At 41.8% G+C, this 25,969-nt stretch overlaps 1 protein-coding gene across 5 annotated transcripts in view; it reads right to left on the bottom strand.

Annotated features, from left to right (window-relative positions):
• ROBO2 (roundabout guidance receptor 2) overlaps positions 1–25,969 on the bottom strand; it is a 787,363-nt gene that overhangs the window by 213,155 nt on the left and 548,239 nt on the right. For all 5 annotated transcript variants that reach the window (XM_019525121.1, XM_019525122.1, XM_019525124.1 and 2 more), the window contains exon 5: positions 10,119–10,257. In XM_019525121.1, coding sequence (XP_019380666.1) covers positions 10,119–10,257 — 139 coding nt within the window. The remainder of the gene's footprint in view (positions 1–10,118; positions 10,258–25,969) is intronic.

Raw genomic sequence — 25,969 nt, 5'->3', positions numbered from 1 at the left:
TGAAACTATCTGCGCTGGGATCTCCTCACTGCTACTGCCCACCTTGTGCATCTCCACATCGCCAGGGCAGCATGGGGTGGGCAGCAGTGGCAAGGAGACCCTCAGTATGGATCTCTGCTCCCTGAGGAGCCAAGTCATGGGGCAGGGACCAACAGCTTGCTCGCCGTTCTGTGCTGCTTCCCTGCCCCACGACCCAATTTGACAGGGATCAGCGATGTGCACGGGGGTCTCCTCACCTGCACGAAGGGCAGTAGCCCTCCCCCTACTCTGGATGAGCCATTCATGGTGCTGTCCTGTTCCTCACTGGGACCCCAAGCACTACTTGGCTGGGCAGTAGGGCTGTGCAAAGCTTGCAACCCATTTGAAACAGATTCGAAGGAGATTCAATGGAGCTGAATCCCTGAAACAGACTCAGCCAAAACAAAACAGGACAGTGATCCAAAACACCAAAACAAATCACTGTCCTCCAAAACAGCTGAATCTGAAACCAAATCAAAAGACAGCCATTTTGCACAGCCATTACTGGCTACACTGCCGGCTCATACTCTAGTGTATTATTACCCCCAGGTCCCTTTTGTTCATGGTGCTGGTCAGTTTGGCGCTGCCAAGCCTGTAGGTGTATAGGGGGTTGTTTGTCCCCCCTTGGAGCATTTTATATTTCTTAATGTTGAACTTCATCTGGTCCGGACCTGCACAGCTGTCTAGATTCACCTGTATCTGTAGCCTATCTTCAAGCGTGACCACGCTTCCCCAAAACTTGGTGTTGTCCGTGAACCTGGTCAGTGAGCTCTTCACCTCCACATCCAAATCATTGATAAAAGATTTGAAAAGCACTGGACCAAGCACTGACCCCTTGGACCAAGCACTATTTGCCAGGACAACACAGATCCATTCATTAGGACTCTCTGGGTTCTACCCTGCAGGCAGCTTCATACACACCTAACTGTCTCACAGTTAAGCCCACAATTTTCCAAATTTGTCACAAGAATATTGTGGGATACCATATCAAAGGCTTTTTGGAAGTCAAAGTATACAATGTCAACTTCTTCTCTCTTATCTAGGTGGCGAGTTACCTGATCATAAAAGGAGATGCGGATGGTAAGGCAAGACTTGCCTGCAACAAAGCCATGTTGGCTATCATTCAGAATCCTACCTTCTGCGAGCCTATCACATATAGACTCCTTAATGAATATTTCTAGGATTTCTATTTCCCTGGGATAGAAGTTAGGTTAATTGTCCTACAGTTATCTGGGTCTTCCCTCTTCCCTTTCTTGAAGATGGGCACAACATTGGCCCTCATCCAGTCCTCAGGGACCTCTCTGGAGCGCCACAAGTTTTGGAAGAGTTTCACCAGGAGTTCCACAATGACTTTGGCCAGCTCCTTCAGCACTCTCCGATAGAGTTCATCCAGTTCTGCTGACTTATATATATGTCTAATTTCTTTAATTGATCACACATCAGTTCTATGGCAATAGTAGGAAGGCACTTAATCCTGGCCTGTTCGTTCTGTACCCTATCTAGCATGATTTTAGTTGAAGGCATAAGGATAAGATGTTAGTTTTAAAAACAGGTGAAATATAATTCAGCTGCAATGCCTTTTTATATAGCCAAGTGTCTGCCAGAATAAAAGATAATCTCTAGTTAAGTCCTAATGTGACTTGTAATTAAAGTACAAACTCATAAAATTTAATCAAATTAAATGAAAAAATGCATTTAAAAATACTGAGTAATTGTGCTTGAACAATAGAAAATAATGTATATATTTTTCCCAAAGGTATTTTTAAACAGATATTTTTAATTCACATCTTGAGTAAAGAATAAACCAGATTAATTCTCTCAACTTGAAATAAAGAATAAACCAGATTTCTGCTATTTGCTGAGCTATGTTTCATATAACTCATAATCTCCTATTGCTTGTGTAAACTCCACACCATTTCTATTCTGAAGTATAACTTAAGGTTTCCCAGCTCACTTTCTCCCACTGTGTGGGCAGCATGTAGAACACCTCTTTTTGGTGGTGCAGCTACCATTTGTCATTCCTTAGTACAATACTCATCTAATCAGACAGTGTCTGTAAATGCAACTTGCAAGTGCAGGTTGTAATTTCATTAAGGATGTATTTACAGAGCTAAAGCAGCTGTTCTGGGCTGGAACACCAAAGAAAGAGACCTATGTGATTGCTACTTAGACGTTTTTAAGGCAAATGAAAAATACATTCTCTGAGCTAGCTTCAATCTCATGCAGATCTGGCATTGCTGTTGTCTTCTGCATAAAAAGGTTTAAATAGTTATTGCAGTGTGTCATAAATTTTAACTTCTAACTGAGACTCTCTTCACTTCCTCTGGAAAAAAAAAATCCTGTGTTACTTGCTATGTAATTATAGGCTATGCAGCTGCTCTCTTAGGCTTTTCCAGAAATTTTGAAGACATGAAACACTACACAAACTCTATTCAAATTGTATTATATGCCAAGCCAAAGAAATGTCTTTCTCCATGCCATGAATCTCAGACAATAATAGTGTTCCCCTTTCTATTCTGAGGCCTAAAAAGTAGAACCAAGACTTGATTTAGGGCATATGCAGTAAAAAGTCATTACTGTAACTCCCCATCACTTAGGAATCTGAAAGTGCAAGTCCCATGCGTGTGAGGCCCATATCACAGTTTCACAAATGTCCTTGAAAAAGAGTATATCCTGAGATTTACATATTGCCAATGTGTCCTAATCATTCAGCCTGATCACTTTTATTTGGTTGCTTTGAAAGCTTCTTTTGTCCTGTTTATCTGTGTCATTTCTAATGCAAAGAAACTTTATTCATGAAATACTGAACTGAATATTTCAGCAAGGGGCATAAGGCTAGTGATCCCACAATCTCCTTTTCACCTTCAGTAGCTTGACATGAGTAATACTTTATTAATTATTCCCTTAGCTATTATGCACTGCAGTAGCAAGGGATTTAACAAAAAATTTTTAAAGCAATTAAAATAAAATATAAACCATGTGCCTCTATCCTTGACTCACAATGCATTTCAGTCTTGGGTCATTGACTTCAACTGGACGGCCTTTGGAATGAAGCTTTACACATCCCAGACTTTACACTGTAGTATTATTTTCTTGGCTAGCATCATACCAAAATTTATAAAATAATGTAAGTTGAGATAAAGTTCTGAAGGAACCCTTGCTATTAGCAACAATAGTAAGCATTTCAGTGACATGGGGATGTTTTTTCAATTATTATACAACACACTATGAAGTAATAGTGATATAACTGACTGTGTTGTATCTTAATCACATGAAGTGATTATGCTTTCTTTACCTTTACATTTCTCAGTAAAGGAAAACTTTTAAAAAGATTCAAGACTCGACACAGAGGGAGAAAGAGAAGAATTTTTTAAGGCTATGTATGCCCCAGTCCTGCATATTGGTCCATGTCTGTAGACCCCTATGTTCAGAGAAAGAGGGTTAAACTGTCTATGACAAAATCAAACTATCATTCTAATTATTTTAGTACCATTGAGCTATAAACTTCTGAAAGTTGAAATGCCTAAGGGAAATCTTAATACCCCTTTTATAATTGTTACCCTACTAGGCATCTACTATAATCCTGACATTGTAATCCTTGGATGAAAACAAAAAGATAATATCATTTAAAAAACAAAATATATATTAGCATTAGGCAGCTGCACAAAGAATGTCATCAGCTGTGGTTTATTTTTGTAATAACGCAAAAGAAAAACTTTCTAAAGGTTTCAGTCTTGAATGTAGATGGTAAAAGGCTTATAATATAGAAGACAAGAACTAGTTTTATTCTCTCAAATAATCTCCCATTCATTCAAAGTAAAACTACTTAGAGGTTCTTTTCTCCTCAACTGACAAAGACGTCATTCTGTCTCATATCCACTTTTCTTTGCCCACACTAGAAAAAAATATAACAAAAATATTTGTTTCACCCCAGCATGCACACTAGAAAAAAATTTAACAAAAATATTTGTTTTACCCCTTCATGCTCTAAATTTAGATGTCTTGATAAAACATAATATGAAATGGCTTGGGAGCCCCAGGTATGTTCTACTCTGGGAAAGATAAAGACATTAATTTAAGCTTCTGTTTATATAAATAGTGCACATTTCTTTAAATCAAGATTGGATGTTTTCTTAAAAGATATGCTTTAGTTCAGCCATACCTATTGGATTTGAAGCAGGAATTAATTGAGAGGAAATCCTGTTCTGTTATTTAGGAATTCAGGACTAGGTGATCACAATGGACCCCTCTGAATTTATGAATTGGAGTATGCTTTTGTTCTAAGAACCGCACTCAGACAAAGACTTTACTGGTGAACTTTCAAATTATAAATGCAAAAAACTGTTAATGTAATATTAAACTGCACTGAAAGAACACTACAAAACATCTGGAGTATTCTCTAGTGCCTGAAGCTGATTATGATCAGAATGCAACTATGTATCTCCCTTTCATTTATTTAAAGAACAGTGAAAACCATTCTACATTTCCCCTTTACATTTAGACAACCTTGTGCATTTCTTAAAAAGAAACTTCTATTAAGGAAAAAAGCAAATTATAACATGGTATGAAATTAAACAGTTTTTTATTATAGTTTAAATATGAGAAGAGAGAAGAGGAACATAATATCATTGCAATGAACATGCACTAATGAAATATAAAACTTGATTGCAAAGCACTGTCAGTTCAGCATCTGTCATTTCTACTTATAAGACTGACTTAATAGTAGTAATAATGATTTTAAAAACACAGAAAGACACTCCTAAGTCACAAGAACACAACAGATTTCATAAGAGCTATTGTACCCAGAACGCACTAAAAACATACAGCAGTAACAAAGCAAAAACAAATAAACCCTTCATATTCCCAGACATCAGAAGCTGTACTTCAGTGTATGCATTTCAGTCACAAGCTTTCCTCCTGGTGGTTTTCCAGCTAAAGGTATACACACCTATTGCACACTAAAGCTATGTCAAAATGTTTTTGTTTTAAATGGAAAAGTAAAGATATATTTTGAATAAGTCTAAATGCAATTAAGCCTATTCAAAAGCATTAGGAAAGTACTCAAAATCATTCAGTCTGATTTTTTAATCATTGTATTTAAGGCAAAAAGGAGTAAAAACCCAAAGGTGGAAACATTACCAGGTATAGTGTTGTTACTAAGAGTTGCACCATTAACTTTAATGTGATTGTGTACAACAGTAAGAACTACATTTGGCAACAGCATTTACCAGATCAAGCCCTAAAATATATGCAAACACATGATCATTATTACATTTACTATGCCATAATAAGAAAAAATCTAGTTGCTGTATCTTAAAGACACAGATATGTGTTTGTGTGTGTGTGTAGCTGTGTGTAATGCTTAAAAGAAAAACTAAAACTATTAGTGTATAGTTAGAAAATTAAGAAACAGAATTTCTTTGTTAATTTTATAAACCCAGAAGATTTTCAAATGGCAGGGCATGGAGGACCACTAAATTAGTTGTAACAAGCAACCAGTGACAGGAGTGAAATCAATGGATAGTATAGTGTACACAAAGAAAAAAACTTGTTATATCATGGTTTGAGCTGTTTTCTTTCTACAAAATCTTAGTAGGTTGTTACTTTCTAAGAAAAGTTATTTAACATTTTATGAAAACCTGGCACCTTTAAGATGGTGGGAAAACTCAGAACCACTAACAAGTCTTAAATACTTGATACAAGGGTGAAACTTTTAGGAGTTATTGGGCATGTCTACACATGCATTTATGCTAGCTTACATTTACTGCAAGTTAACTTACTGCACGCTAAGTGGGAATAGGCAAGTGTCTACATGTGCAGGTCAGAGCAGCCTGCCATGGGCCCCTGTGGCTACCAGGGGAGCTCCAGCCTCCGAGCAGATGGCTACCAGCACTTGGCAGTCGTGCTAAGGCCAGAGGAAGCTGCCAAAACTTGGTGGCCATCTTAGAAGCTTGCCTGCACCCTCTAATCCACTGTCTGGGAGCTGCGTGCCCCCAGCAGCAGCTCCCTCCTTGCCAACCCTGCCTCCCTGTACCACGGCTGTCCCTGCCCCTACCAGCAACGACTAGTGCCTGGTGCTCCTGCTGGCCCCAGCAGGCTCCCTCTGCCCAGGCCCCAGGACAGCCATGCACCTGCCAGCTGGGCCCAGGGAACTGACTGCAGGAGGCTCTGGCCAACCCCCTCTTCCTGAACTCCCTGCTCCAGCCTGCCTGCCCTGCTGCCTCGTACCCCTGACCCCCTGCCCACCCCCAGAATCATTCAAGGACATGCACCCTCAACAAACAGATTCTACCCCCACCTCCATGAACACTTCCACCGCACCACCCTCCCCACACACCCACAATAAAAAACCCATGTCCCAAACTGAAAACTACATTTAACTGTCTGACCCACTCTCTGAGTTCTGGCATGGGGGGCCTGTGGGGTGAGGTTGCATAGGGCACAGACCCCAGTGTCAGGTGGTCAGCACCTTCACCCTGAACGGTTCACCCGTGGGTCTGGGGGATGTGGTGACTGCAGCACGCAGTAGGCTCCTGCTCTAGTGCAGGTGGCCGGTGCTCCTGCAGAGCAGGAGGTGCCCCTTCCGGTCACTTGAGTCCAGGCCCAGGAGGGCCAGCTTCCCCTAGTGGGGCTGTGTCTGGAACCCTTGGCTCCTTGGCTGTGTGGAGCCAGGGTAAGTGACTGGCCCTCAATGGGAGACAGAAGGACCAGGGCAGGGAATGAGCCAGGGGCTCCTGCAGGTAGGAGGCACTGGAAGACCTAAAAAATCCCAGGAGAGAACTGTGGCAGGGTGCAGAGCAGCAGCGAGGGGCCCTGCAGGGTTGGGACTGAGCACCAGGGTGCATGGGTGTGCCCACCAGGGGCAGGAGGTTGTCCAGGGCCTGGCAGTCACCATCCGCAGCAACAACTGCCTGGCCCTGGCTCTTGGTCTGCCACTCAAAGAGGGTGATGCAGCACTCCTCAAAGGCCTCCATCCAGCTTCAGTGCTCCTGCTTTGCCCACTGGAATGCCTCCTCCTAGATTACTTCCTCCATCCGCCAGGTCTGATTCTGCAGTTTCTGCTCTGCAGCAACTGCCACCAGCCACTGGAGCAGGATGGTCTGGTCTTTGGTGTGCTACTGCATGTGTGGGTGGATCCAGAAAGCTCCAGCAGTAGGTGGAGGTGACCCAGATCCTGGGGCTGGTGGCCTCTCCCCAGTGTCCAGATATTGGCCCCACAGAGGCCAGAGACAGAAGCCTTTTGTGCGAGTTTGCAGCACTTCAGAAATAAGATGCTCTGCACCAGGGGCAGTGCATTGCCGCTAGTATCAATGCCTTCCTTGGCGATGCAAGAGGATTGTGCCCTCCCAGCTGTGGGGACACATGCTGCCCAACAGTGTCCCAGCTCTGAACTGTGTCCCACCTCTCTCTGTGCTATGGCGTGCGACCCTCGGGCCAGGGGAGTGTAGGTGGGCTGGGCAAGGAGTAGGAGCAGAGGCTGCAGTGGGGACTGAAAGCACCCTCCCCACAGCACATGACTTACCATCTGCCCGGGGCTGGTGAGGCTGGCCTTGCAAGTGGCTGCATCTGGTGTCTGCAGCCAGTGAGTCAGTGCTCAGCTAGGGGCACCTCCTGGGGAGGATCTGGACCTGCTGGTGGCCAGCAATGTCATGGTCAGCTATTCCTCATTTTGGGGCACAAGGGTGCGGAGCTGGCAAGGCAGCTGCTGGCCAGGGCTCCCTGAGCTGCTACTGGGCGCAGTAGACAGAGAGGTGGGTAGGGCGCTGAACAACTGAGGGCCACTCATCTGGGGAGGTGTCACACTCAGAGGGGTGAGGGTGGGGTCAGAGTGAAAACTGCAGGGTTGTGGCCTGGTTCCCAGAGAACCAAAATGTTGGTCAGTTTCTGTATAAAGGGCATGGCCTTGCAGTCACAATCATGACTGATCATGGCCACCCACTATGCACACAAGGCCTTGACCTTCATGCAGCACTGCCATGCCAATCAGGAGTGGCCTCTCTCATGCATCCCACCCAACAGGACATCATAAACATGGGGGGTCAAGCTCCCACTGTGTGCAAACTGCCTCTACCTCCACACCTCCCAGAGGACCACAAGGTTGTGCACCTCCTCCTGGGCCCAGTTGTGTACCTCCTCCACAGCCAGCCAGGCAGGAGACCTGGGGAGCTTTGACAGCTCGGCAGAGGGAGCAGCAGACTGCAGCCCTTTACAACATTCACGTGTGACCAGGGAGCAGTTCTGGCTAGTGGACAGGATGAGCAGCACCAGCTTGGGTCCTGTCCAGGGAGCACACAGGGCTTGCAGTCCCCCAAGCTCCTGTGCAGTGTGCCTCAAGGCACAAAAAGGCTGTAGGCTTGCAACTGGAGGCTAACAGAGAGCAGCACAGCCCTGGGGGAGGGGAGGGGAGCAGCCAGGAGCCCTGGAACTGGGCTCTGGACAGCCTAGTGGTTGGGCAGACCCAGTAGGGAGGCCCCTGGATTACTGCGCTGTAAGACGTTTACATGTGTGTAACTGCTCAGTAACTAATCAGGCATAAATTTGATACCCGCATGATGCAGGTGTCAAATTTATGATCAAATCAGAATAAGTCCCCATAGTTACTGTGCAGTATGGGAATGGACATATGGACATGCACCCATACTGTGCAGTAATTTTGTTTACTATGCAGTAAATGTGCATGTGTAGATGAACCCATTCAGTCTGCCAAGGAAAGATGAGAGTTAGGGGAAGGGATTTGGAATGCTTGCTGAATTTCTAAATAAAATATTCTTGTCATCTCCCCCAATATTTTATCAAAATACAAGCTTATTATTGACATGATACAAGACACAGAAATAAGACAAAAACATTTCTTGCTTAGGAAGCTAGGAAGGAAGATTCCAATTTTCAGTAGAAATTATTATTTAATTGGCTGAATTAGCAGTTATTTTCCCTTGTCTATATAAGGAGACTGTGGGGTCAGCATGGCACAGTATATAGTTTACCAGGGAAATGAACATGCGATTCATTGGAAAATGCATGGAATCATTATATCTACTGTATATCAACAGTGGGTGCATCTACATAAGGAGCTACATCGCTGTAGCAACAAGCTACGGTGACATAGCATTGGTGGTCATGAACTGTGATGCTGATGCTACTGTACAATAGGGTCAAAAATGACCCATGTACCTCTGGAACTGTGCAGTAATGGCAGTTACTGCACAGTCATGTAGTTCTTGCTAAAGAACTGCCCAGTCAGGGGCATGGGTAGATGTGCCCAGTAGATCACAAAACAACCATTTCTAACAAAACATAGTATCACTGTTAAGAAAAATGCTCCTGTTTTTATCAGTTAAGGAAGGAGAAATGTATGGTTGCTAAGAACAATCATATCCTTACTCAACTTCTGTTGTGCTCATCTGAACAAGCCAAGCTCATTCCACTTAATCTTCTAAAATGTATCTTTATTCTTCGGATTACCTCAGTAGCTCTTTCTCCACTTGTTCCAGTCTGAATTCAACTTCCTGGAATGTGGTTGACCTAAACTGGACGTGCTATTCTAGATGGAGTCTCTTTACTTTCTTTTTGCCCAATTCCAGTCTTTGTTACTTATTTTCTAGAATATTAAAAAAAAAGTATTTCCCCATCCTGAATCATGGCAGAAGAAGGGAGAAGAAGCCAGCAAAACATGGTATGCTGCCTTATTTTTATACATTTTACATTAGTATTTCCTGGATGCCAGTGCACTCTTTGGTTTGGAAGCTTCCTGTTGAGCATCACTGAATTATATTTTAGGATTACTAGCACTCCTACCCTGCTACAATCTTCATCTTTATTTCTAGGTACAGGTCAGATATGTTTATCAACTACAGAGAATACCCGTATTGGGATAATACCTCTTCCCTCTCAATTAAGCCATTAATCAAATGATTAAACTCTGGATGGATTCCCTTAACCACCAGCCTGGAAGCATATTTTAAACAGTCATTGGCCAACAATCAATAAAGCTTCTTTATCTATAACATCTGATAACAGGTTTTATGTCAGTGACCAAAGCAAGCAAAATTAGTCAGACAGTGAGGACTGAAAACATTAAGAACAAAAATGGCTACTCTTACCTTCCTCGTGGCAAATCAGTATCATCTTTCTTCCATCGGACTGTTGGCTGTGGATCTCCCTGGACTTGACATCGGAATTCTACCACCTCTTCTTCCAGGACCACCTGGTTAATTGGCCTCCTGAGAAATGTGGGTCGTTCTTGAAAGAGATTTTAAAAGTGATCTAGTGAGTTTGGATAGCTAAAGCTATATTTATTTATGACTTTTTACCACCATTTTGTTTACTAGTTTACTGAGTCAAGGGAAAGGAAGCTAAGGTCTAAATATCATCAGTAAGTATAATTGATGTCAAACTCAGGACTAGGATGGAGGACCAGTGGCTGCCACATTATATTGTAATAGTAAAAACTGCAGAAGGATTAAGGCACTGAGACTATTTTTGTTCTTTGCTTGGATAGTAATTAGCACAGTAGGTTCTTGGTCCATGACTAGGAAAACAATTGATGTAACTGCATCTACTATAGCTTCAAATACACAGCCTCAAGCAAGAAGAGACTATACACCCATAGGCTTAATCCAGGCAAATTCAAAGGCTAGAAAGAAACCTTCCACAAAATGACTAGAGGTCCAGGAAACATGATTTACGAGGAAAGGCTGAAAGAGATGGGATTATTTAATCTGGAAAAGAGAAGACTAAAGGGAGATTTAATAACAGTCTTCAAATATCTGAAGGGTGTTACAAAGAGGGTGGTGATAGACTAGTTTTGGTGGCAGCAGAGGACAGGACAAAGAGTCTTAAATTATAGCAAGGGAAATTTAGGTTGGGTTTTGGGAAGAACTTTCTCACTATGAGAATGTTTAAATGGAACAGGCTACCTAGAAAGGAACCTCCATCCCTGGAAGTTTTTAAGAGCAGGTTAGACAAACTGTTGGGTGGGATGATTTAGTCAGGGATAATTTTGCCTTAAATGAGATGGCTTCCTGAGGTCCTTTCCAGCCCTACAGTTCTATCTCAACATGTAAATGAACACTGAAGAACTCACGGCAGGAGTGGAGGGATAGAAAGGAGGGTATAGCCAGAAAAAAAGGGAAGGGGAATGGGATTACTAGCCTTCCCTCCACCCCATGTCACAGAGTGGGACCGGTGAGTAGTCTGCACCATTCACAAGGAGACATCTCAACAGAGCACTCTAGCTCAGTCTGCACCAGCCCATAGAGCTTTTAACATCCTAAGGATTTGTCAATAAAGAACAGTCCAGTAGTCTACTTACTGTGGTATCCTGGCTTGTACAATAATCAATAACTTAATGCTGGAGAGGGAAGTAAAAACTCCCTGTAGTGTACCAACACCAATTTAACAGTGCTGTAAACGGGGTCCTTCCTAATCTCCACTGCTAACTTCACCACAGGAAATGAAATTATGCCATGAATAATGAGTTCTGTTTACCCTTGCTATGTTAGTTTGCAAAGCTACAAATATTATTAATTGTCATAATATTACCCAGGCCCTTTTAAAAGCCAGACACAGGACCACAATCTGATCTCAGATGTACTAGTACAAATTCAAGATAATTTAATTTCCAGGGATGACACTTAGTTCAGTCTCCAAGTTGCCTTTGGCTCACTCATATTTGGTTCTACCCTTCTGATTCTGCCCCCACAACCTTTTATTGCAGAAAATGTTTAACAATCAAAGTAAAAAAAAGTCATGAAACTAAAGTTATCGCAACAAGTAATTTTTAAGACCAGTATTTTAAATTTATCAGACCCTGAATTAATGTCAGTCTCATCAAGGTGAGAGACAAATGATGGCAGTTAAATTACTCCAAAAAGTGCAATGGGGCAATAAGATAAGAATTTGGCCCAGAGTTTGGCTTGATAGTGTGCCAGGGCAGTGGATATTACAGAAACACATTGCTACACAAACAGTTCTCTTGAAAGGACATTTTAAGGTTGCGCTTAAAACTTAAGTAATGCCAGAATAAGGACTGTCTGTATAAGGTTTTTTTGTCCTCATGTACATATGCATTTTCAGGATACTTTTTAACAATATGATCATATGCTATATTTTCTAAATATCACAGCATGGATTGTATTCAGTTAATTCAATATTTTATTGTAGCTTCATTGTTCAATGTGTGGCTACAGGCCTTGCTTAATTGCACGTAATTTAAATCTGTCTTTAGAGAGAGAATTATTAATTTTCTCATATACTGTTCCAAGCTACAGTAGACAAGTTTTTCACAATAATGCTGTATGGGGCCAGGGTGGTAATTTCTCTATTTTATAGATGAGGAACTCAAGTACAGAGAGATTAAAGTTAAAAAAAAAACCTAAGCACTATTTTAGATGCCCAGTCTCAGCTACCTGATTTTTCAGAATATTTTGCATTATGTAGCATTTTATCAGCTGAGCTCTGACTGAACTCTGGTGAGACTAAGTGCTCAGAACTTTTCTAAATTAAACTCAGAGTCTCAAGTCAAACAGAAAATAGAAATAGCGACCACCTGTTAAAAATCTGTTTATCCAGCATCACGTTCTATGGCACATGCAAGAATAGCCACTAGAGGGGGATGAGATATTTTGCCAGTGGGTTCCTCTCTCAGTTTCTAATGGAAGGGTGACACTCAGGAATCTCAGGTTCCCTTCCAAATTGTAGAGGGGAAGGTTTTCTCTAGCGGACAGAATCACTTCCCAATCCTTGCAAGCTTCTGCCCTATCCGTTATAAACACACTCAGTCCTATTTCTTTCCCCAGAATTGGAGAGCTGTAGCCTCCAAGTCCTGATACATTTTCTATCCCAGATCAGGCCAAACCTTATCTCCGCTTCTGCATTCCTAGGCTCCACCTGCTCCTGCCAGTGTTCTTGTCCAGGCATTCCTCCTCCCACCCCCAGTTCCTCATATTAAATTTCCTCGCCACAGTCCCCCAGGCCCAGCTCTTCCTCAGGTTTTTTTTTCCACCAGCCTTGTACAATATAAACACACTTCTCTCCCTGCACTGTACCCATATCATTCATTGCAAACTGCTGTTGGTCCCAGTTTCTTTGAGTCCCACTGTCCCTGCTATCCCTTTGTCCAGCAGTCCCTCTCTCGGCTCTATGTGACATTTATCTTTTCCTCTTCTCCTCCCCTTTTCATCTGATCCCAGCGGTTCCCAGTAATAGTTTCCTTGACTATGTCCTTGCCCTGTCAACCCTCCAATTATTTTTGTCCAAAACTACTCTCACTTCAGACATGGTGTTTTTCCCCGCTGTGCTGAACCTGGGCAGCTTCCTTGTCCATATTGCCTAGGTTGAGGCTGGGGCACTGGTAGCACAAGAAAGATCAGTTCCACATGAGCCCTAAGCTGCAGCTGTGGGGAAAATCATGCTTGGGCATGCATAGGATCTTCAGAGTTTTAGCTATGTAGCACTAGATGGTCTCTATGGATTATGTAGAAACAGTAGCTTATATGCCTTTTACCTCCATTCCCACACCTATGCAAATGCCAACTTCAACTCCATCCACATCCCTGAGCTTGTAATTTGACCTCATTTGGACATATTTCATAGGGAAAGTCAAAACCACATTCCTGACATGGAGACTCTATCCCTGCCAATTTTCATACCTTCTTCTTTAAGCATGAGGGAACTACAGCCAGAATTCAGCATGGACAATGCAACATTTCCTTAGCCTCATTCTTGGCAACAGCTCAACTATTTTGGCTGGGAAAATACAAATAAAATAAGTTTGAGACAGCACAAAAAATTTGGTTTAGTTACAAAATTTTAGGCCAAAGTTTTAAGTAAAAAGAGCCAAGGTCTAATAATGGAAAATGTAAGGAAATCTTAAAAATATGTGATGTTACCAGCCCTGTCTGTAATGCAATGGATCTAGAGGAGAACAGTCTCATCCTCATGATGAGAAAAAAAAAAACCTTTTTCTAAACTGACTTAAGCATTTAAATCAGAATATTGCAGCTACATACATCTTACCCCAGACTCTAATCTGAATTTATATGCAATTTCATGGGGATCAGCTCCAGAGGCTTCTTTTGGAGCAATTTTATCAAGGTAGTCCTGAGCCAAGAAATTTAGAGCTGGATCCAAGTGATCTAAAGCAGTGGTACCCAACCTTCTCTCCCTGTGGACTGGATAAGCAATTAGGTCAGTCTGCAGGATGGATTCAGCCTCTGGGCCCAATCAGGTGAGCAGTATTGGTACAGCCAGGGCCTGATCCAAATGTGTGAGGCTTGGCTCTGAGCCCAATGAAGTTATGTGGGGCCAGCAGAGCACGACCCAGCTGCACAGCAACTGCCCAGACAGGATCTGATCCACGTGCAACGACGTCCCATATGGGGCTGAATCCAGCCATGCAACTATGGCCTGGACAGTCTCTGATCCAGCCATGTACAGTGACAGTGTGGCCCACACTGCCAAATTTAAAGACCCATGGGGATCTCTGTGGGCTGCATGAAATGGCTCCATGGGCCAGATGTGGCCCCTGGGTTGGGGTTGAGCATTCCTGATCCAAAAGTTAAAAGCAAATGAAGTGCGTTGTTCCAGTCCATCTGTGTTACGCGGCTAACAGTAGATATATGAGTGCAAATGCACATGTGTCTCTGCGTATGTGTTTACAAATATCCCTTGGCAAGCCATTTGCATTCTGGATGTGTATATAGTTGCATTATGTTTAATTAACACACAAACACTGATGTGACTTAACACACACATTTCTGTCGACACAAAATATAGCAGATGAGGGACAAAGGTTTTTAAAAAATCTAGTATTTAATGGACACCATAATATTCATTAAGTTGGCAGCTGGCAGTACGTTTCCTCACAGAAGGCCAGAACAAAATCCTAACCCACTTTGAGAGAACCTTATTTATGACGAGTCAATAAATAGCCCAAAGGTCTCCAGACAGAGCACTTGATTCTACATGAAGGCAGTTTAAATGTATCTGTTTCTTTAAGCCCAGCTTTCAGAATTGCATATTTTCCACTAGAGTTAAGAATTTGCTTGAAAATAAATAACTGCATAAGTGCAGACCACAGTTATCAAGGACATGCAAATTACAATGGCTGTTATTTCCATTTTGCCATCATCTTTGCATTTTGCACAGTGTGAATCAGGAAAGAAGAAGTTCCCTCTTATCTTGTTTTCTACATTTGCATCACTCAGGCAGCCCCCTGAATATGTCCAATAGCTAATTATACAGCTATAGAGTGATCAGAGTGAATGCCATTGCCAATGCAATTAACATTCTTTATGTGAGATTAACTGGATTTGAATCACCTGCATAACTTGCTTACAATGTTAAATCTCTCAGGAGACAGTGCACGCTGCTTGCCAGTGCATGGTAAATAAAATATGTTTCTCACAGTCAAGTCAAATCCAGTTTTAAATCCAAACTTAGGAAAATATGAGGGTTTTTTTTTAAATGCTTTGGCCATAAATAAAGTCTTGTGGTATAATTAAGCATTGTAATTCTGTCAACAATACTCAGAACATCATATATCTGAGAAAATAGCAAGGAATGGTTATAAATTAAAATCATAGGCACGTATAACATTTTTAACGTAGCTATTTTATAAGCTTCAACTGAGTAAATAAAGAACCCACTGCCTAGACTTTGTTTCTCTGATGAATATTAAAAGTCTTTGAAGAGGGCTATAAAATAGGTCATGGTTATATGTCATGTCAGCTAGTTGTGCTATTACTAGAACAACCTTTATAACTTCAGAATAAACTTTGCTTGCAGTTATAAAAGTGGCTTCTTAATGCAATCACAAATCCAGACAGACACCTACAGCATGTTGCAGAACTTGAGTGACGCACTTTGAGAAAATTTGGCTTTAGTATTTCAGAGGATATTTTGGCATAAGCCCGAAAAACTGATCCTACCTAGATCTGTAGGAGTATCCTGTTCGTGCATTGTGGTTGAACCATGATGTAGTTCTAGTACTAGTTTCTTTATTTAACAAATTGTTGTGGACTACAGTCCATTAGAGAGGCCCTGATGACCTTGAAGATGTGCCATTGCCCTCTGTATGCTCCTCAAAAAAGTTAGATGACCATGTATAGGAAGTCAAAATCTAATTTAAGTGATTCTGACTGCCTTAATACCTTTTTCTGCCAAGAAAACTACTGGATTGTGAATGATGTGATGGTTCTTCTTCTATATAGACTCAATTAGATTTAGAATTGTTTTCTCCTCTTTTACTAGAAGAAAGGGATCATTTATTTAAACTGTCTTTGTCTTCCAGAATGAAACATTCAAAGCTGTATAAAGGTTTTTTTTTCAGAAAGAAAAAAAACATTGCAAATATGGTGTGGGAGGGGCAGCAACCTTTTCCACTCTGGATTATCACAAAAAAATAAAAAAGAGTTATGCCTGTCTTTGCCTCTTCTGTACCAATAGTGTAAAGAATGGCTCATTCTTCCCCCTTCCTCAAGTTCTCCTCCATCACGGTGAGTGGCAGAACAAGGAAAATTTGTGGAATGTACACGGTGGCAACATTTTTTGAAAACTCCAGTAACTTCTCTCTGGGCACATCTACACATGCTATTCATTCACATTAGGCTTACTGCATAGTATTAACTTCCCTGGGAGAACATCTACTAGACACAGATTTGCTCCCAATGGGATCAGAGTGGTACAGGGCTGCTCCTGCTTTGCTCTGTAATAGCCAGGGGGAGCTCCAGGTTCCTCCAGGAGCCAGCCAGAGAGCTGGTAAGGGGCATGGACCAGTCCCAATGTGCATGGGGCCAGGAGAGCTCTTCCAGCTGTAGTGGCAGCTGTCTCCTGGCCTCATGCACACAGGGAAGAGACCTGATGTGCATTGGGCCAGGAGACAGCTGCCCCTGCAGTGAACAGAGTACTCCTGGCCCCATGCCCATCAGGACACACAACAATCAGTTCCCCACTGGGTGGGGTTTCCCTGCCAAAAAGGGGGTTAACTGGCAATTGTCCTGGGTGTGTGGAAGCTGTTAGCAAGCCTCCTGCTAGGCAGGGGAGCACAGGGCTCATCAGCAGCTGCCCTGCTTGGGTTCCCATCCTGCCCACTTCCCTGAGTAGCCAGGTCTGTGCAGGGGGTCGGACTCGATGATCTGCTCAGGTCCTTCCAACCCTAGAAACTATGAAACTATGAAACAGGAGACAGAGCTCCTCAGTCCCAACACTGAGCTGCACCATGACCAGGGACAGAGTGCTCCCTGTTCCCTATGGCCCCCTGCTGCCTAGGCTGACTGGGAGCAAATTTGCTCTGAGTCAGTGCCTACACAAGCATTACTGCACAGTTAATCTTGTGCCTGCATTTACAGGTACTAACTGCACACTTGTCTAAAATACTGCACAGCAAATGCCCTGCATTTACAGGTACTAACTGCACACCTGTCTAAAATACTGCACAGCAAATGCCCTGCATGTGTAGATGGTGACACTTTACTGCACAGTAAATCTGCCTACTGCACAGCAAAGTGTCTCATACAGATGCATTCTCTCTCTCCAAATGTTTGCTCATATCTGTATTTTACTCTTTGAGTGAATCCAAAGCAATGAGGAGGCAGGGTAGATATGTACCTTTATAGAATAAATAAGATATAAACATATAGAGAGAACATAAGCTTTCGTGAACATGCATTCATTTAAACCAGATGCTGTGAAAGGGCCTGCAGAAAACAGAGTCTAAGAAGAAGAGAGAAATTAGCATACAAAAGACAAGGGATGGAAAGAGGGAAAGGGGAGGGAGGGAGAGGGACAGAGACACAGAGGGACAGAGAGAGAAGTAGGGGGAAGGGTGGAGGGGGTACTGCCTGAAAAGAAAAGCAAATGAGCGGTAAAACCATAGAAATAAAGGGAGTCACAAACATTATTCCAGGTCATCAAATAAGAATCTGCAGTTCCTGTTTAAACCATACTTAATGCAGTCCAGTATGTGGCTGATTTCTTGTTCTGCAATTTCACATTTAAACTAGTTTTTAAATTCTTTTTGTCTGAGAAGAGTAATCCTGAGGTCAGCAAACTCATTGTCCAGGGAGGCTGAAGTACTCTGCCGCAGGATTTTTTGCATTTCTGCAACTAATTGCAGATCTGTGTTCATTCATTCTTACACATAAAGATTGCCCTGTCTGTCCAATGTAGACAGGAAAAGGGCATTGTAAGCAGGTGATGGTGTATATGACATTGGTAGAATTGCAGGTGAACCTTGCATGTTGTACTTCTCAGTAGTAGGTACTCCTCATTATTAGGTCCAGTGATGATGTGGTCTGTATAGATGTGGCATTTGGATCCATTCCTTCCCATAGGTCCATGTTATAAAGATGTAATTGATGTACCTGAGGCATACCAGGGAATGAGAGGACAGCTGTAAAGCAAACAGACTTCCAGGTCTGTTATAAATATTCAGTGGGCATATTTGTAGGTATAGGGAATTCCTACACCTGAAATAGTTGTGTGTGAGGACAAAGTAGAAAAGGTTAAAGGAAACAGAAGCAGTTATCTTGTCAGGGACAGTGGTCATTATGGCTTGTAATTTGTCCTTATGAGGAATACTGGTAAAGAGAGATGTGACATTCACGGTAGTTAAGATGGTGTTTTCTGTAAGCTTGTCAATGGAGCCCAGTTCCAGACAGGGTGATCTCTATGTAAAAATGGATGAACACCAACCTGATGTCTACTGCAGAAAGACACAAAAGCCTGCGGAAGAACACTTCAACCTCCCTAGATATTCCATCACTGACCTTAGGATTGCTGTTCTCAGGCAAACAACAGTTAAAAGCCGATTGGAACATGCAAATGTGGAACAAGAAATCATCTACACATTGCACTGTGTTAAGTAAGGTTTAAACAGGGACTGCAGATTCTTATCTCATGACTTGGGTTAGTTTTTGTGACTTCCTTTGTTTCTATGGTTTACTGCTCATTTGTTCTTCTAGCACTGCCTCCCTCCCCCTCTTTCCCTTGCCTTTTGTATTCTAATTTCTCTCTCCACTTTCTACAGGCCCTTTTACAGCACCTGATCAAATGAATCCAGGTGGTTTCTCTATGTATGTATCTTACTTAGTTAGTCTATAAAGGTGCGTATCTACACTGCTTTCTAATTGACTTCAGACTAATTACTTCTCCAAAGCAATGCAGTCACCCTGCACAGTCCTATACAAACAATGGAAGACAACTCTAGATTGGACTGGAGGACAATTCTGCCAAATGTAGCATCCAGATTCGTAGAGTCTGGTGAAGGGGTGTACAGCACTCTAGGTGGCCTTCTAGATACCTGGAATGGAGGGAGAGAGCCCAAAGGCAGAGCCTGTCAGGCTAAGGTAGAGTAAGCTTTGATCTCCATAGGGAAGTCCACAGTACTGACTTTGCAGCACTCCTTGACACAATCTGCGATCAATTAGAGAACCTTTTGGTTGGAAGCCAATGTGGGTTTTAATCTTTCAGCAGTGGAATCATAAAGCTGATGAAATCTCTGGAAAGGCACAGTCAAATGCATGTGAAGGGACAAAGCTTTCTTTCCACAACAAGCATATTTAAATATGGTTCAGCTCTTGGAGAGAAAGGTTTTAGGAACAAAACAGATATGTGAATCTGCTGACTAGGATGAAATTCCCTGACAATTTGGGTGGAAAACGGGGCAAAATATAGTATATAGAGTGATCCATCAGTAGTGCCTAGATTTTAAGGCACTTTCTTGCAGAATTGATAGCCAGGAATGAAATAGCAAGCACATGACCTTTGGTTCAGATGTCTGGCTAGTACTGGCAGTAAAGACTTGATTTTAGGTTGCAATGAGAGACTGTTGTTACACTTGAAGGAACTCTCTACTCAAGGCATTATGGAACCTAGCCAGAAGAAAACATTGGCCTTCTGCAGTGTTGGTGAGCTGAGATAGTGGCTAGGTGGATTTTGAAAGGGTTGAGAGATAGGTCACCACACTGCAATACTAGAAGGTAATCTAAGAGCCTGTGTATAAAGAGAGACCTGCATGGCACCAGGCTTAAAAAACAGTCCATTTAACCAGGGAAGTTTATCACCTAGAACTTTTTTTCTTTTATGGATAGGGCTGCTTTGCAGAAGAGAAGCATACTTCTCCTATCATTTAGGCTGATATTTATGGTGTGTTGCTTTATGGTGGGAAAGACAAGGTCCTAGAGCTCTTCATTGACACATGCAGGTCAGAGAACTACAACTGCATGGTCTAGACAGGAGCAGCAGGATTAGTTGTGCAAGTCCTACATGGCCTTCTACAACATCGACAGAAATAGAGGTATGATTAAGACTGAGTGAGTCCCCCAAATCCAGACAAAGAAGGGAATTATGCGAGTAATGTAACCATCTTGAGCTTGAACTTGCACATAAAACAGCTAAGCTTTCTGACATCATTCTCCTTTTTTTCTCAGAGCGTGGAAGTAACTATTGTATAATCCCTTTTCCCTTTTCTTTGATAGTACTCAAAGAAAGGAGAAGAAGCTGTCTTGTCAAAGCAAAATCTCATAAGAAGTGTCCATGAAAAGAGACTGGGAAGCCTCAAAAGTCTCTGACGGGGAAGTCACTGCTGAAATGCACAGTGATGGTGGGAAGGCAGTCCTAAAGAACTGCCTCTGTACTTCATGAGCAGGGATGAAACTATGCAGGATGGGATATTGGTGTTAAGATTGAAGCCAGGTGCCAGGCTCTTCCAAGCTTTGTTGAGATTCTTACAAAGCCATGAACTTTCAGATCCAAAAGAGCAAGGAAGGGGATAAGAACACCTCATCCATAGACCCCAGGATAGAAATCTTCCCAGAAACCATCTCTGGGTCACTGAAGGACTCTGGTGCTGAAACTAGGGAACTCACCTAAATAGAAGGTCTGTGCCTAGCTAAGTCTGAGACTGACTATAAAGATTTACACAAGAGGAGTGTAGAGTCACCATGCCTCTGGGTTCTCAACACAATTATTTGAAGAAAGAGTAATTCTAAGGTTTATAATTCACCCTTAGTCAGTAAAAGTATTTCACAAGCTTGCTGTGTCAGGCACAGTCCCATTGCAGGATGTATAAAACAAAAAATAACTAAATAATGTGGGAGTAACAATACAAATGGTTGAGGCTGAGACCTGATCAAGGAATGCCCTCATTGCTTTCCATGGGCTTATGCTTACTGTACACTTTATGTACAGCACAAAGAAAGGAAGTCTAAAGTTTCAGTGAAAAAATAAAAGAGACCAGATAAAGACCACAAGAAAAGGGAAGAAACTCTTTGCCATGAGAGTTGCTGACTTGTTGAGGATATCTTTAAACAAGACATGTCTGGGGGCTCGGGAGAAGGTTCTGCTGCTGAAGCAGAATCCACTAGCCACAATGACACATGGGAGGGGGTTCAAACAACGGATGTCCAGATGGGTACTGACATCTTGAGGCAGAGACATTGAGGCAGAAAACCTGAGGTGACTAGGGGAGCACTCAAATGCCTGTATGGAAATGCCAGAAACATGGGAAATAAACAGGAGGAACTGGCACTCCTTCTGGCTGATGAGAAATGTGACTTAATTGGGTTGACAGAGACCTGGTGGGATGATACACAAACTGGACAGTAAATATTGAGGGTTACAGGTTTTATAGGAAGGATCAGACTGGGAAAAAGGGAGGAGGTGTGGCCCTCTGCATGAAAGAGCAGTACCCATCCCTGCAGGTCACCTATGACAGCAGGGAAGGGTCCCTTGAGACAATCTGGGTCAGACTACAAGGGGGACCAGGAGAGGTAGACCTGACTGTGGGAGTCTACTACAGGCCTCCCTCCTAAGAAGAGGTGAGTGATCAAGCGTTCTTAGGAGAACTGACAGAGGCAGCTAGTACTAGAGACATGATCATCATGGGTGACTTCAACTACCCAGACATCTGTTGGGAAGATCATTTGGCACCTCCAGCAGGTCAGCCAACTTCCTGGCAACAATAGACGCCTGTTTCTGACACAGGTTGTGGAAGGGCCCACTAGGGGCAAGGCCACTCTGGATCTAGTGCTGACCAAAGGGGACGACATTGTAGGTGGCCTGAGGATTGGTGGTACTCTGGGCAACAGTGACCACGACCTGATAAGATTCACTATCCACCATGGCAGGAGACCAGACTTAATGATTTTACAGGTCCCTTCCAGTTCAATGCTTCTATGATTCAATTATTTTAAAAATAAGTAGCTGTCTAAAAGTTATTTGAAACAAAAAAGAAAAAAGGTAGGAAAAAAAAGTTTTGGAAAAAGAGCTGTAGGACAAGTGCACAAGCTGGAACAGATGGCAGAAGCTCTTTCTTGAGCTTTAATAGTTCAGACAACATGAGGAGTGGGAAATACCCTCAGTGCTTTTCCTTAGGATATGCTTGCTATACACTTACTGCTAGGGTAAAAATATCTTCAAAACGCAGGTCTTTGAGATGCAAGTATACCCACAATGACATGCACATAAAAACAAGCACTTGAAAAAGAACTTAAGATATATCTAAGCATGTTTTGCTGTGGAGCTCTTTAAATGGGGTGGATATTTATGACATCATTTGGATGACTTTTTTTTTTTTATCCAAATAGACTCAATGTTCTCAATGCCCAGAAATGAAACTATAAAGAAGACAGGGTGAGCGTTGGTCATACCACGTTCTTCCAGTTTCTTAGTCTGTGTGCTAAGTGAGCAAGTGAAAATATGATCAGAAGAATGATAGTTATTTATTCAAAAGACATTCTTCCAAAGATGTACTATGGCCATTTTTCTTGGCAATACAGCACTTAATGTAGGTATCATAAGTTTCTATAACTTATACTACTGATACTCACCCAACATGCCATGAGATCCTTTTAAAGGTGCTGTGAAGTGCAAACACCTACACTGGATTCATAAGATACACACAGAGATTTCACATAGAAATCCATAGTGTCAGAAACCTTCTGGCCTGTTGTGATCTGAGTTCTTTTCATCAGAAGAACTGCTATATTACTGTTCTATAGTTAAACAGTGAGTAAAACATAAGAGCTAGAATTTTTCTGAAGGTTGCCTTGTGTCTACTGATGGATGCTCTGAGTCTAAAAAGGTTGAGAACCACTGCCTTAAACATTACCAAGGCACTATGAGTTCACACAAAAAATGTGTGTAGTGTAGAAGTGTTGCAAGCATAATATACTAGAACCATCACATGTTAGAGGTGTGTTTTCTCTCACATCCTCTCTGACAAGCACATATATACAGAGCCACATCCCGGTGACAGTTTATTCTGAATATTAGGTTGAAACAACCAAGATGTAATCAGTACCTGCTTCCTACTAAGCTGATTATCCTATTATATCCTGCTATCTGTTGGTAGCAAGCACCTCTCTTTACAATGTATTACAACTATCATATACTTGCCACTCTTTCTATAAACAATTTGATAACTAATTAGAACTACATGACCAAAAGGAAAAAAAGCAGTTTGACCCTTATTTTGAAAAGCCACAGACATACATATTTTTTGTTTGTCAGAAAATGAATTATGAATTTATATGTGATTTAGGCAGGTTTGTTTTCTCAGAGTGTGGTTAGGAATCTTCCTGTACTGGAACTGAAACTGGGACATGCTGAAGTGTCATGATTCTTTCCCAAAGGCCATCATCAGGCCACAGAGTACATTGATGACTCCAGGCCTCTAAGAGGATGAAAAGTGGGGCATATTAACCTTGTTAGAATGTCTTCTTCCAAAGGTATTCTTTATCAAACATCATGTCAGTTTAAGGCATAGCCCTTTATGGATAAGGCTGATGTTCCCTGAGGCTGTTGACCAGGCAGCATCTTTCTAACAGAGACATTTCCTCATTCCACAGAACAATGATAACTTAAAAAGGTTCATGTATTCAATTAAAAGAGCTAAACTCAGAGAACAGCTCAGAGAACTAAATCAAACCAATTTACTTGTTTAAATTTTGTCTTAAGAATTCAAAATTAAGTGAATACATAATAAAAATATATAGTGCGCTGCCTCTTGAAAGTGCTAGTAGTTTAAGAAGCAATCCTTAATCCTTTCTTTAAAGGCCACTGTTAGATTCTGAAACAGACTTCTTGCTCTTTTGCTGCTTGATTATTCCTGGGAGCCAGAGAAAGGCACAAGCTAGTAGCAGCCTTTGGAAGACAGGACTAGCAAAACCTTATTCTGTTACAGTGTTACCACTCAAAGAATCAGAACAATTTGGGTGGTTTGAATTATATAACTGATTAACCTGAGGATTTTGTTCTGTTATAGACTAGCAATTTTCTGTCTGCAATTTATGTTCTTTCTTTGAACACTGAAATGCTGCTGTCTTGGATCTGTTTCATAAACATTGAAAAATATTATAGTTCTCCATGTAGAAGGTGTTCACAGGGCATGCTTGTTTTGTGAACAATTCAGAATTCATGCTTGCTTTGTGAACAGAACTGTGCACCTTGGGTAGATATAATATACTGGCACAGAACATATCCACCTTTTCATTTTACCTCTTCTGTGTCTGCTCCTTTCATTCCTTTCTTTGGGTTTTTATTTACCCTCTCTCTCTCTAGTTAATGCAAGAAAGGTACAATCTCTTGGGCCAGGAGTCCTGGCTGTTCCCATTAGGGCACCAGTTACCACCATACCTACCCAGTTTTTCCACAGGCAATGCCTCAAGCTACATTCATTGTAGAGGGAACCAGAGAGCTGTTGTGAGTGACATGCAAAAATTAAGTTTGGGTATTTTAGAAAAACTTTCTGAGCCAAAAATAATGAGTATTAGATTCCTGGAAAACTGAAAACCATTGTAGAACTGCTCCATTTTCTCACCGAGTATCAGTGTACATGAAAGCTCCCTTCACAGGCAGCTTCCAAGGGTAGAAGGTATTTTTTTTGTTAGGAAGAAGAGTCATTAATCATGAGCTGATTAATGTACTTTTCTTTACCATAATCAGTACTGACCATGCACTTGCCAGTAATGTTATTAAATCCTTTTAATTTCCTAGTGAAGGCAGGTTCACTTTCTGTCCTGGATTTATTTCAACTATCAAAACCAACATTTTTCAAACCAACTAAAGTTAGGCACCTAAATCCATAATTAGACATTGACTTTAGTGCCTAATTTTCATTATCCATCTTTGCCTTCCATGGTACTACTGCTTCAGCAAAACGACTGGAAAACAAAATAGTTCTGAAGAGTTACAAAACTCTGGATGGCAAGGGAATTCTAAGTACAGATTTCCTTATATAGACTAACTCAATTATGTGGGATTAAAACTTCTAATTTCATTTACCACTGACTTTGTACTGTACCAGGAAAATAGGCACAGACTGTACTTCACTGGTTGATTGCTATGATTATATCCTGTAGCAAATTTTCAGAGTACTATGACTGACCACAAAACATTTTGCAGATCAAGGCAAACCTAATCCTTATAATGGCTCCACAGGATGAAACGTTGACATGCATATTTCACATCATTTTACTCCTTATATTCATTTCATTTAACAAATTATGGGATTTCTTAGGGCCTTTTCATTTTGGACTTAAATCTGCTTAGTATCTACAGGGAATGTTATCAAGGATTACTAGTATGCAAACTGATGAAGAAATGCTGCCCTGTCACTTTTACCTCTATATAAAGATATCAGCTAAACCTCCCTTTTAATGGAGGTAACAATAATCCAATGCAAATATATATTTTTTGCAAGGTGCATTAGTTCTATTGAGAAGGTTGTGTTTCTTCCACTACACAGTAAGTGGAGTGGAAGTATTGCAGTCCTACCCAATACTACCTAATGGCAAGTTTTCATGTAGTCAGGTTTACAAATAGGAACCTTTAATGTCCTTTAAAAGCTTATGACAATTTTTTTCAAGGTGGACCATCATATTTTGATCTGTGTGAATGTGAACACAGGAGACTCAGGGCTTGGTGGGGGGGGGGAGGGGAAGGGGAATGG

The sequence above is a fragment of the Gavialis gangeticus genome, unplaced genomic scaffold (assembly GCF_001723915.1).
Source record: "Gavialis gangeticus isolate Ggan-Ray unplaced genomic scaffold, GavGan_comp1, whole genome shotgun sequence".
In the NCBI taxonomy this organism is placed as follows: Eukaryota; Metazoa; Chordata; order Crocodylia; family Gavialidae; genus Gavialis; species Gavialis gangeticus.
This window is presented reverse-complemented; position numbering and strand designations above follow the sequence as displayed.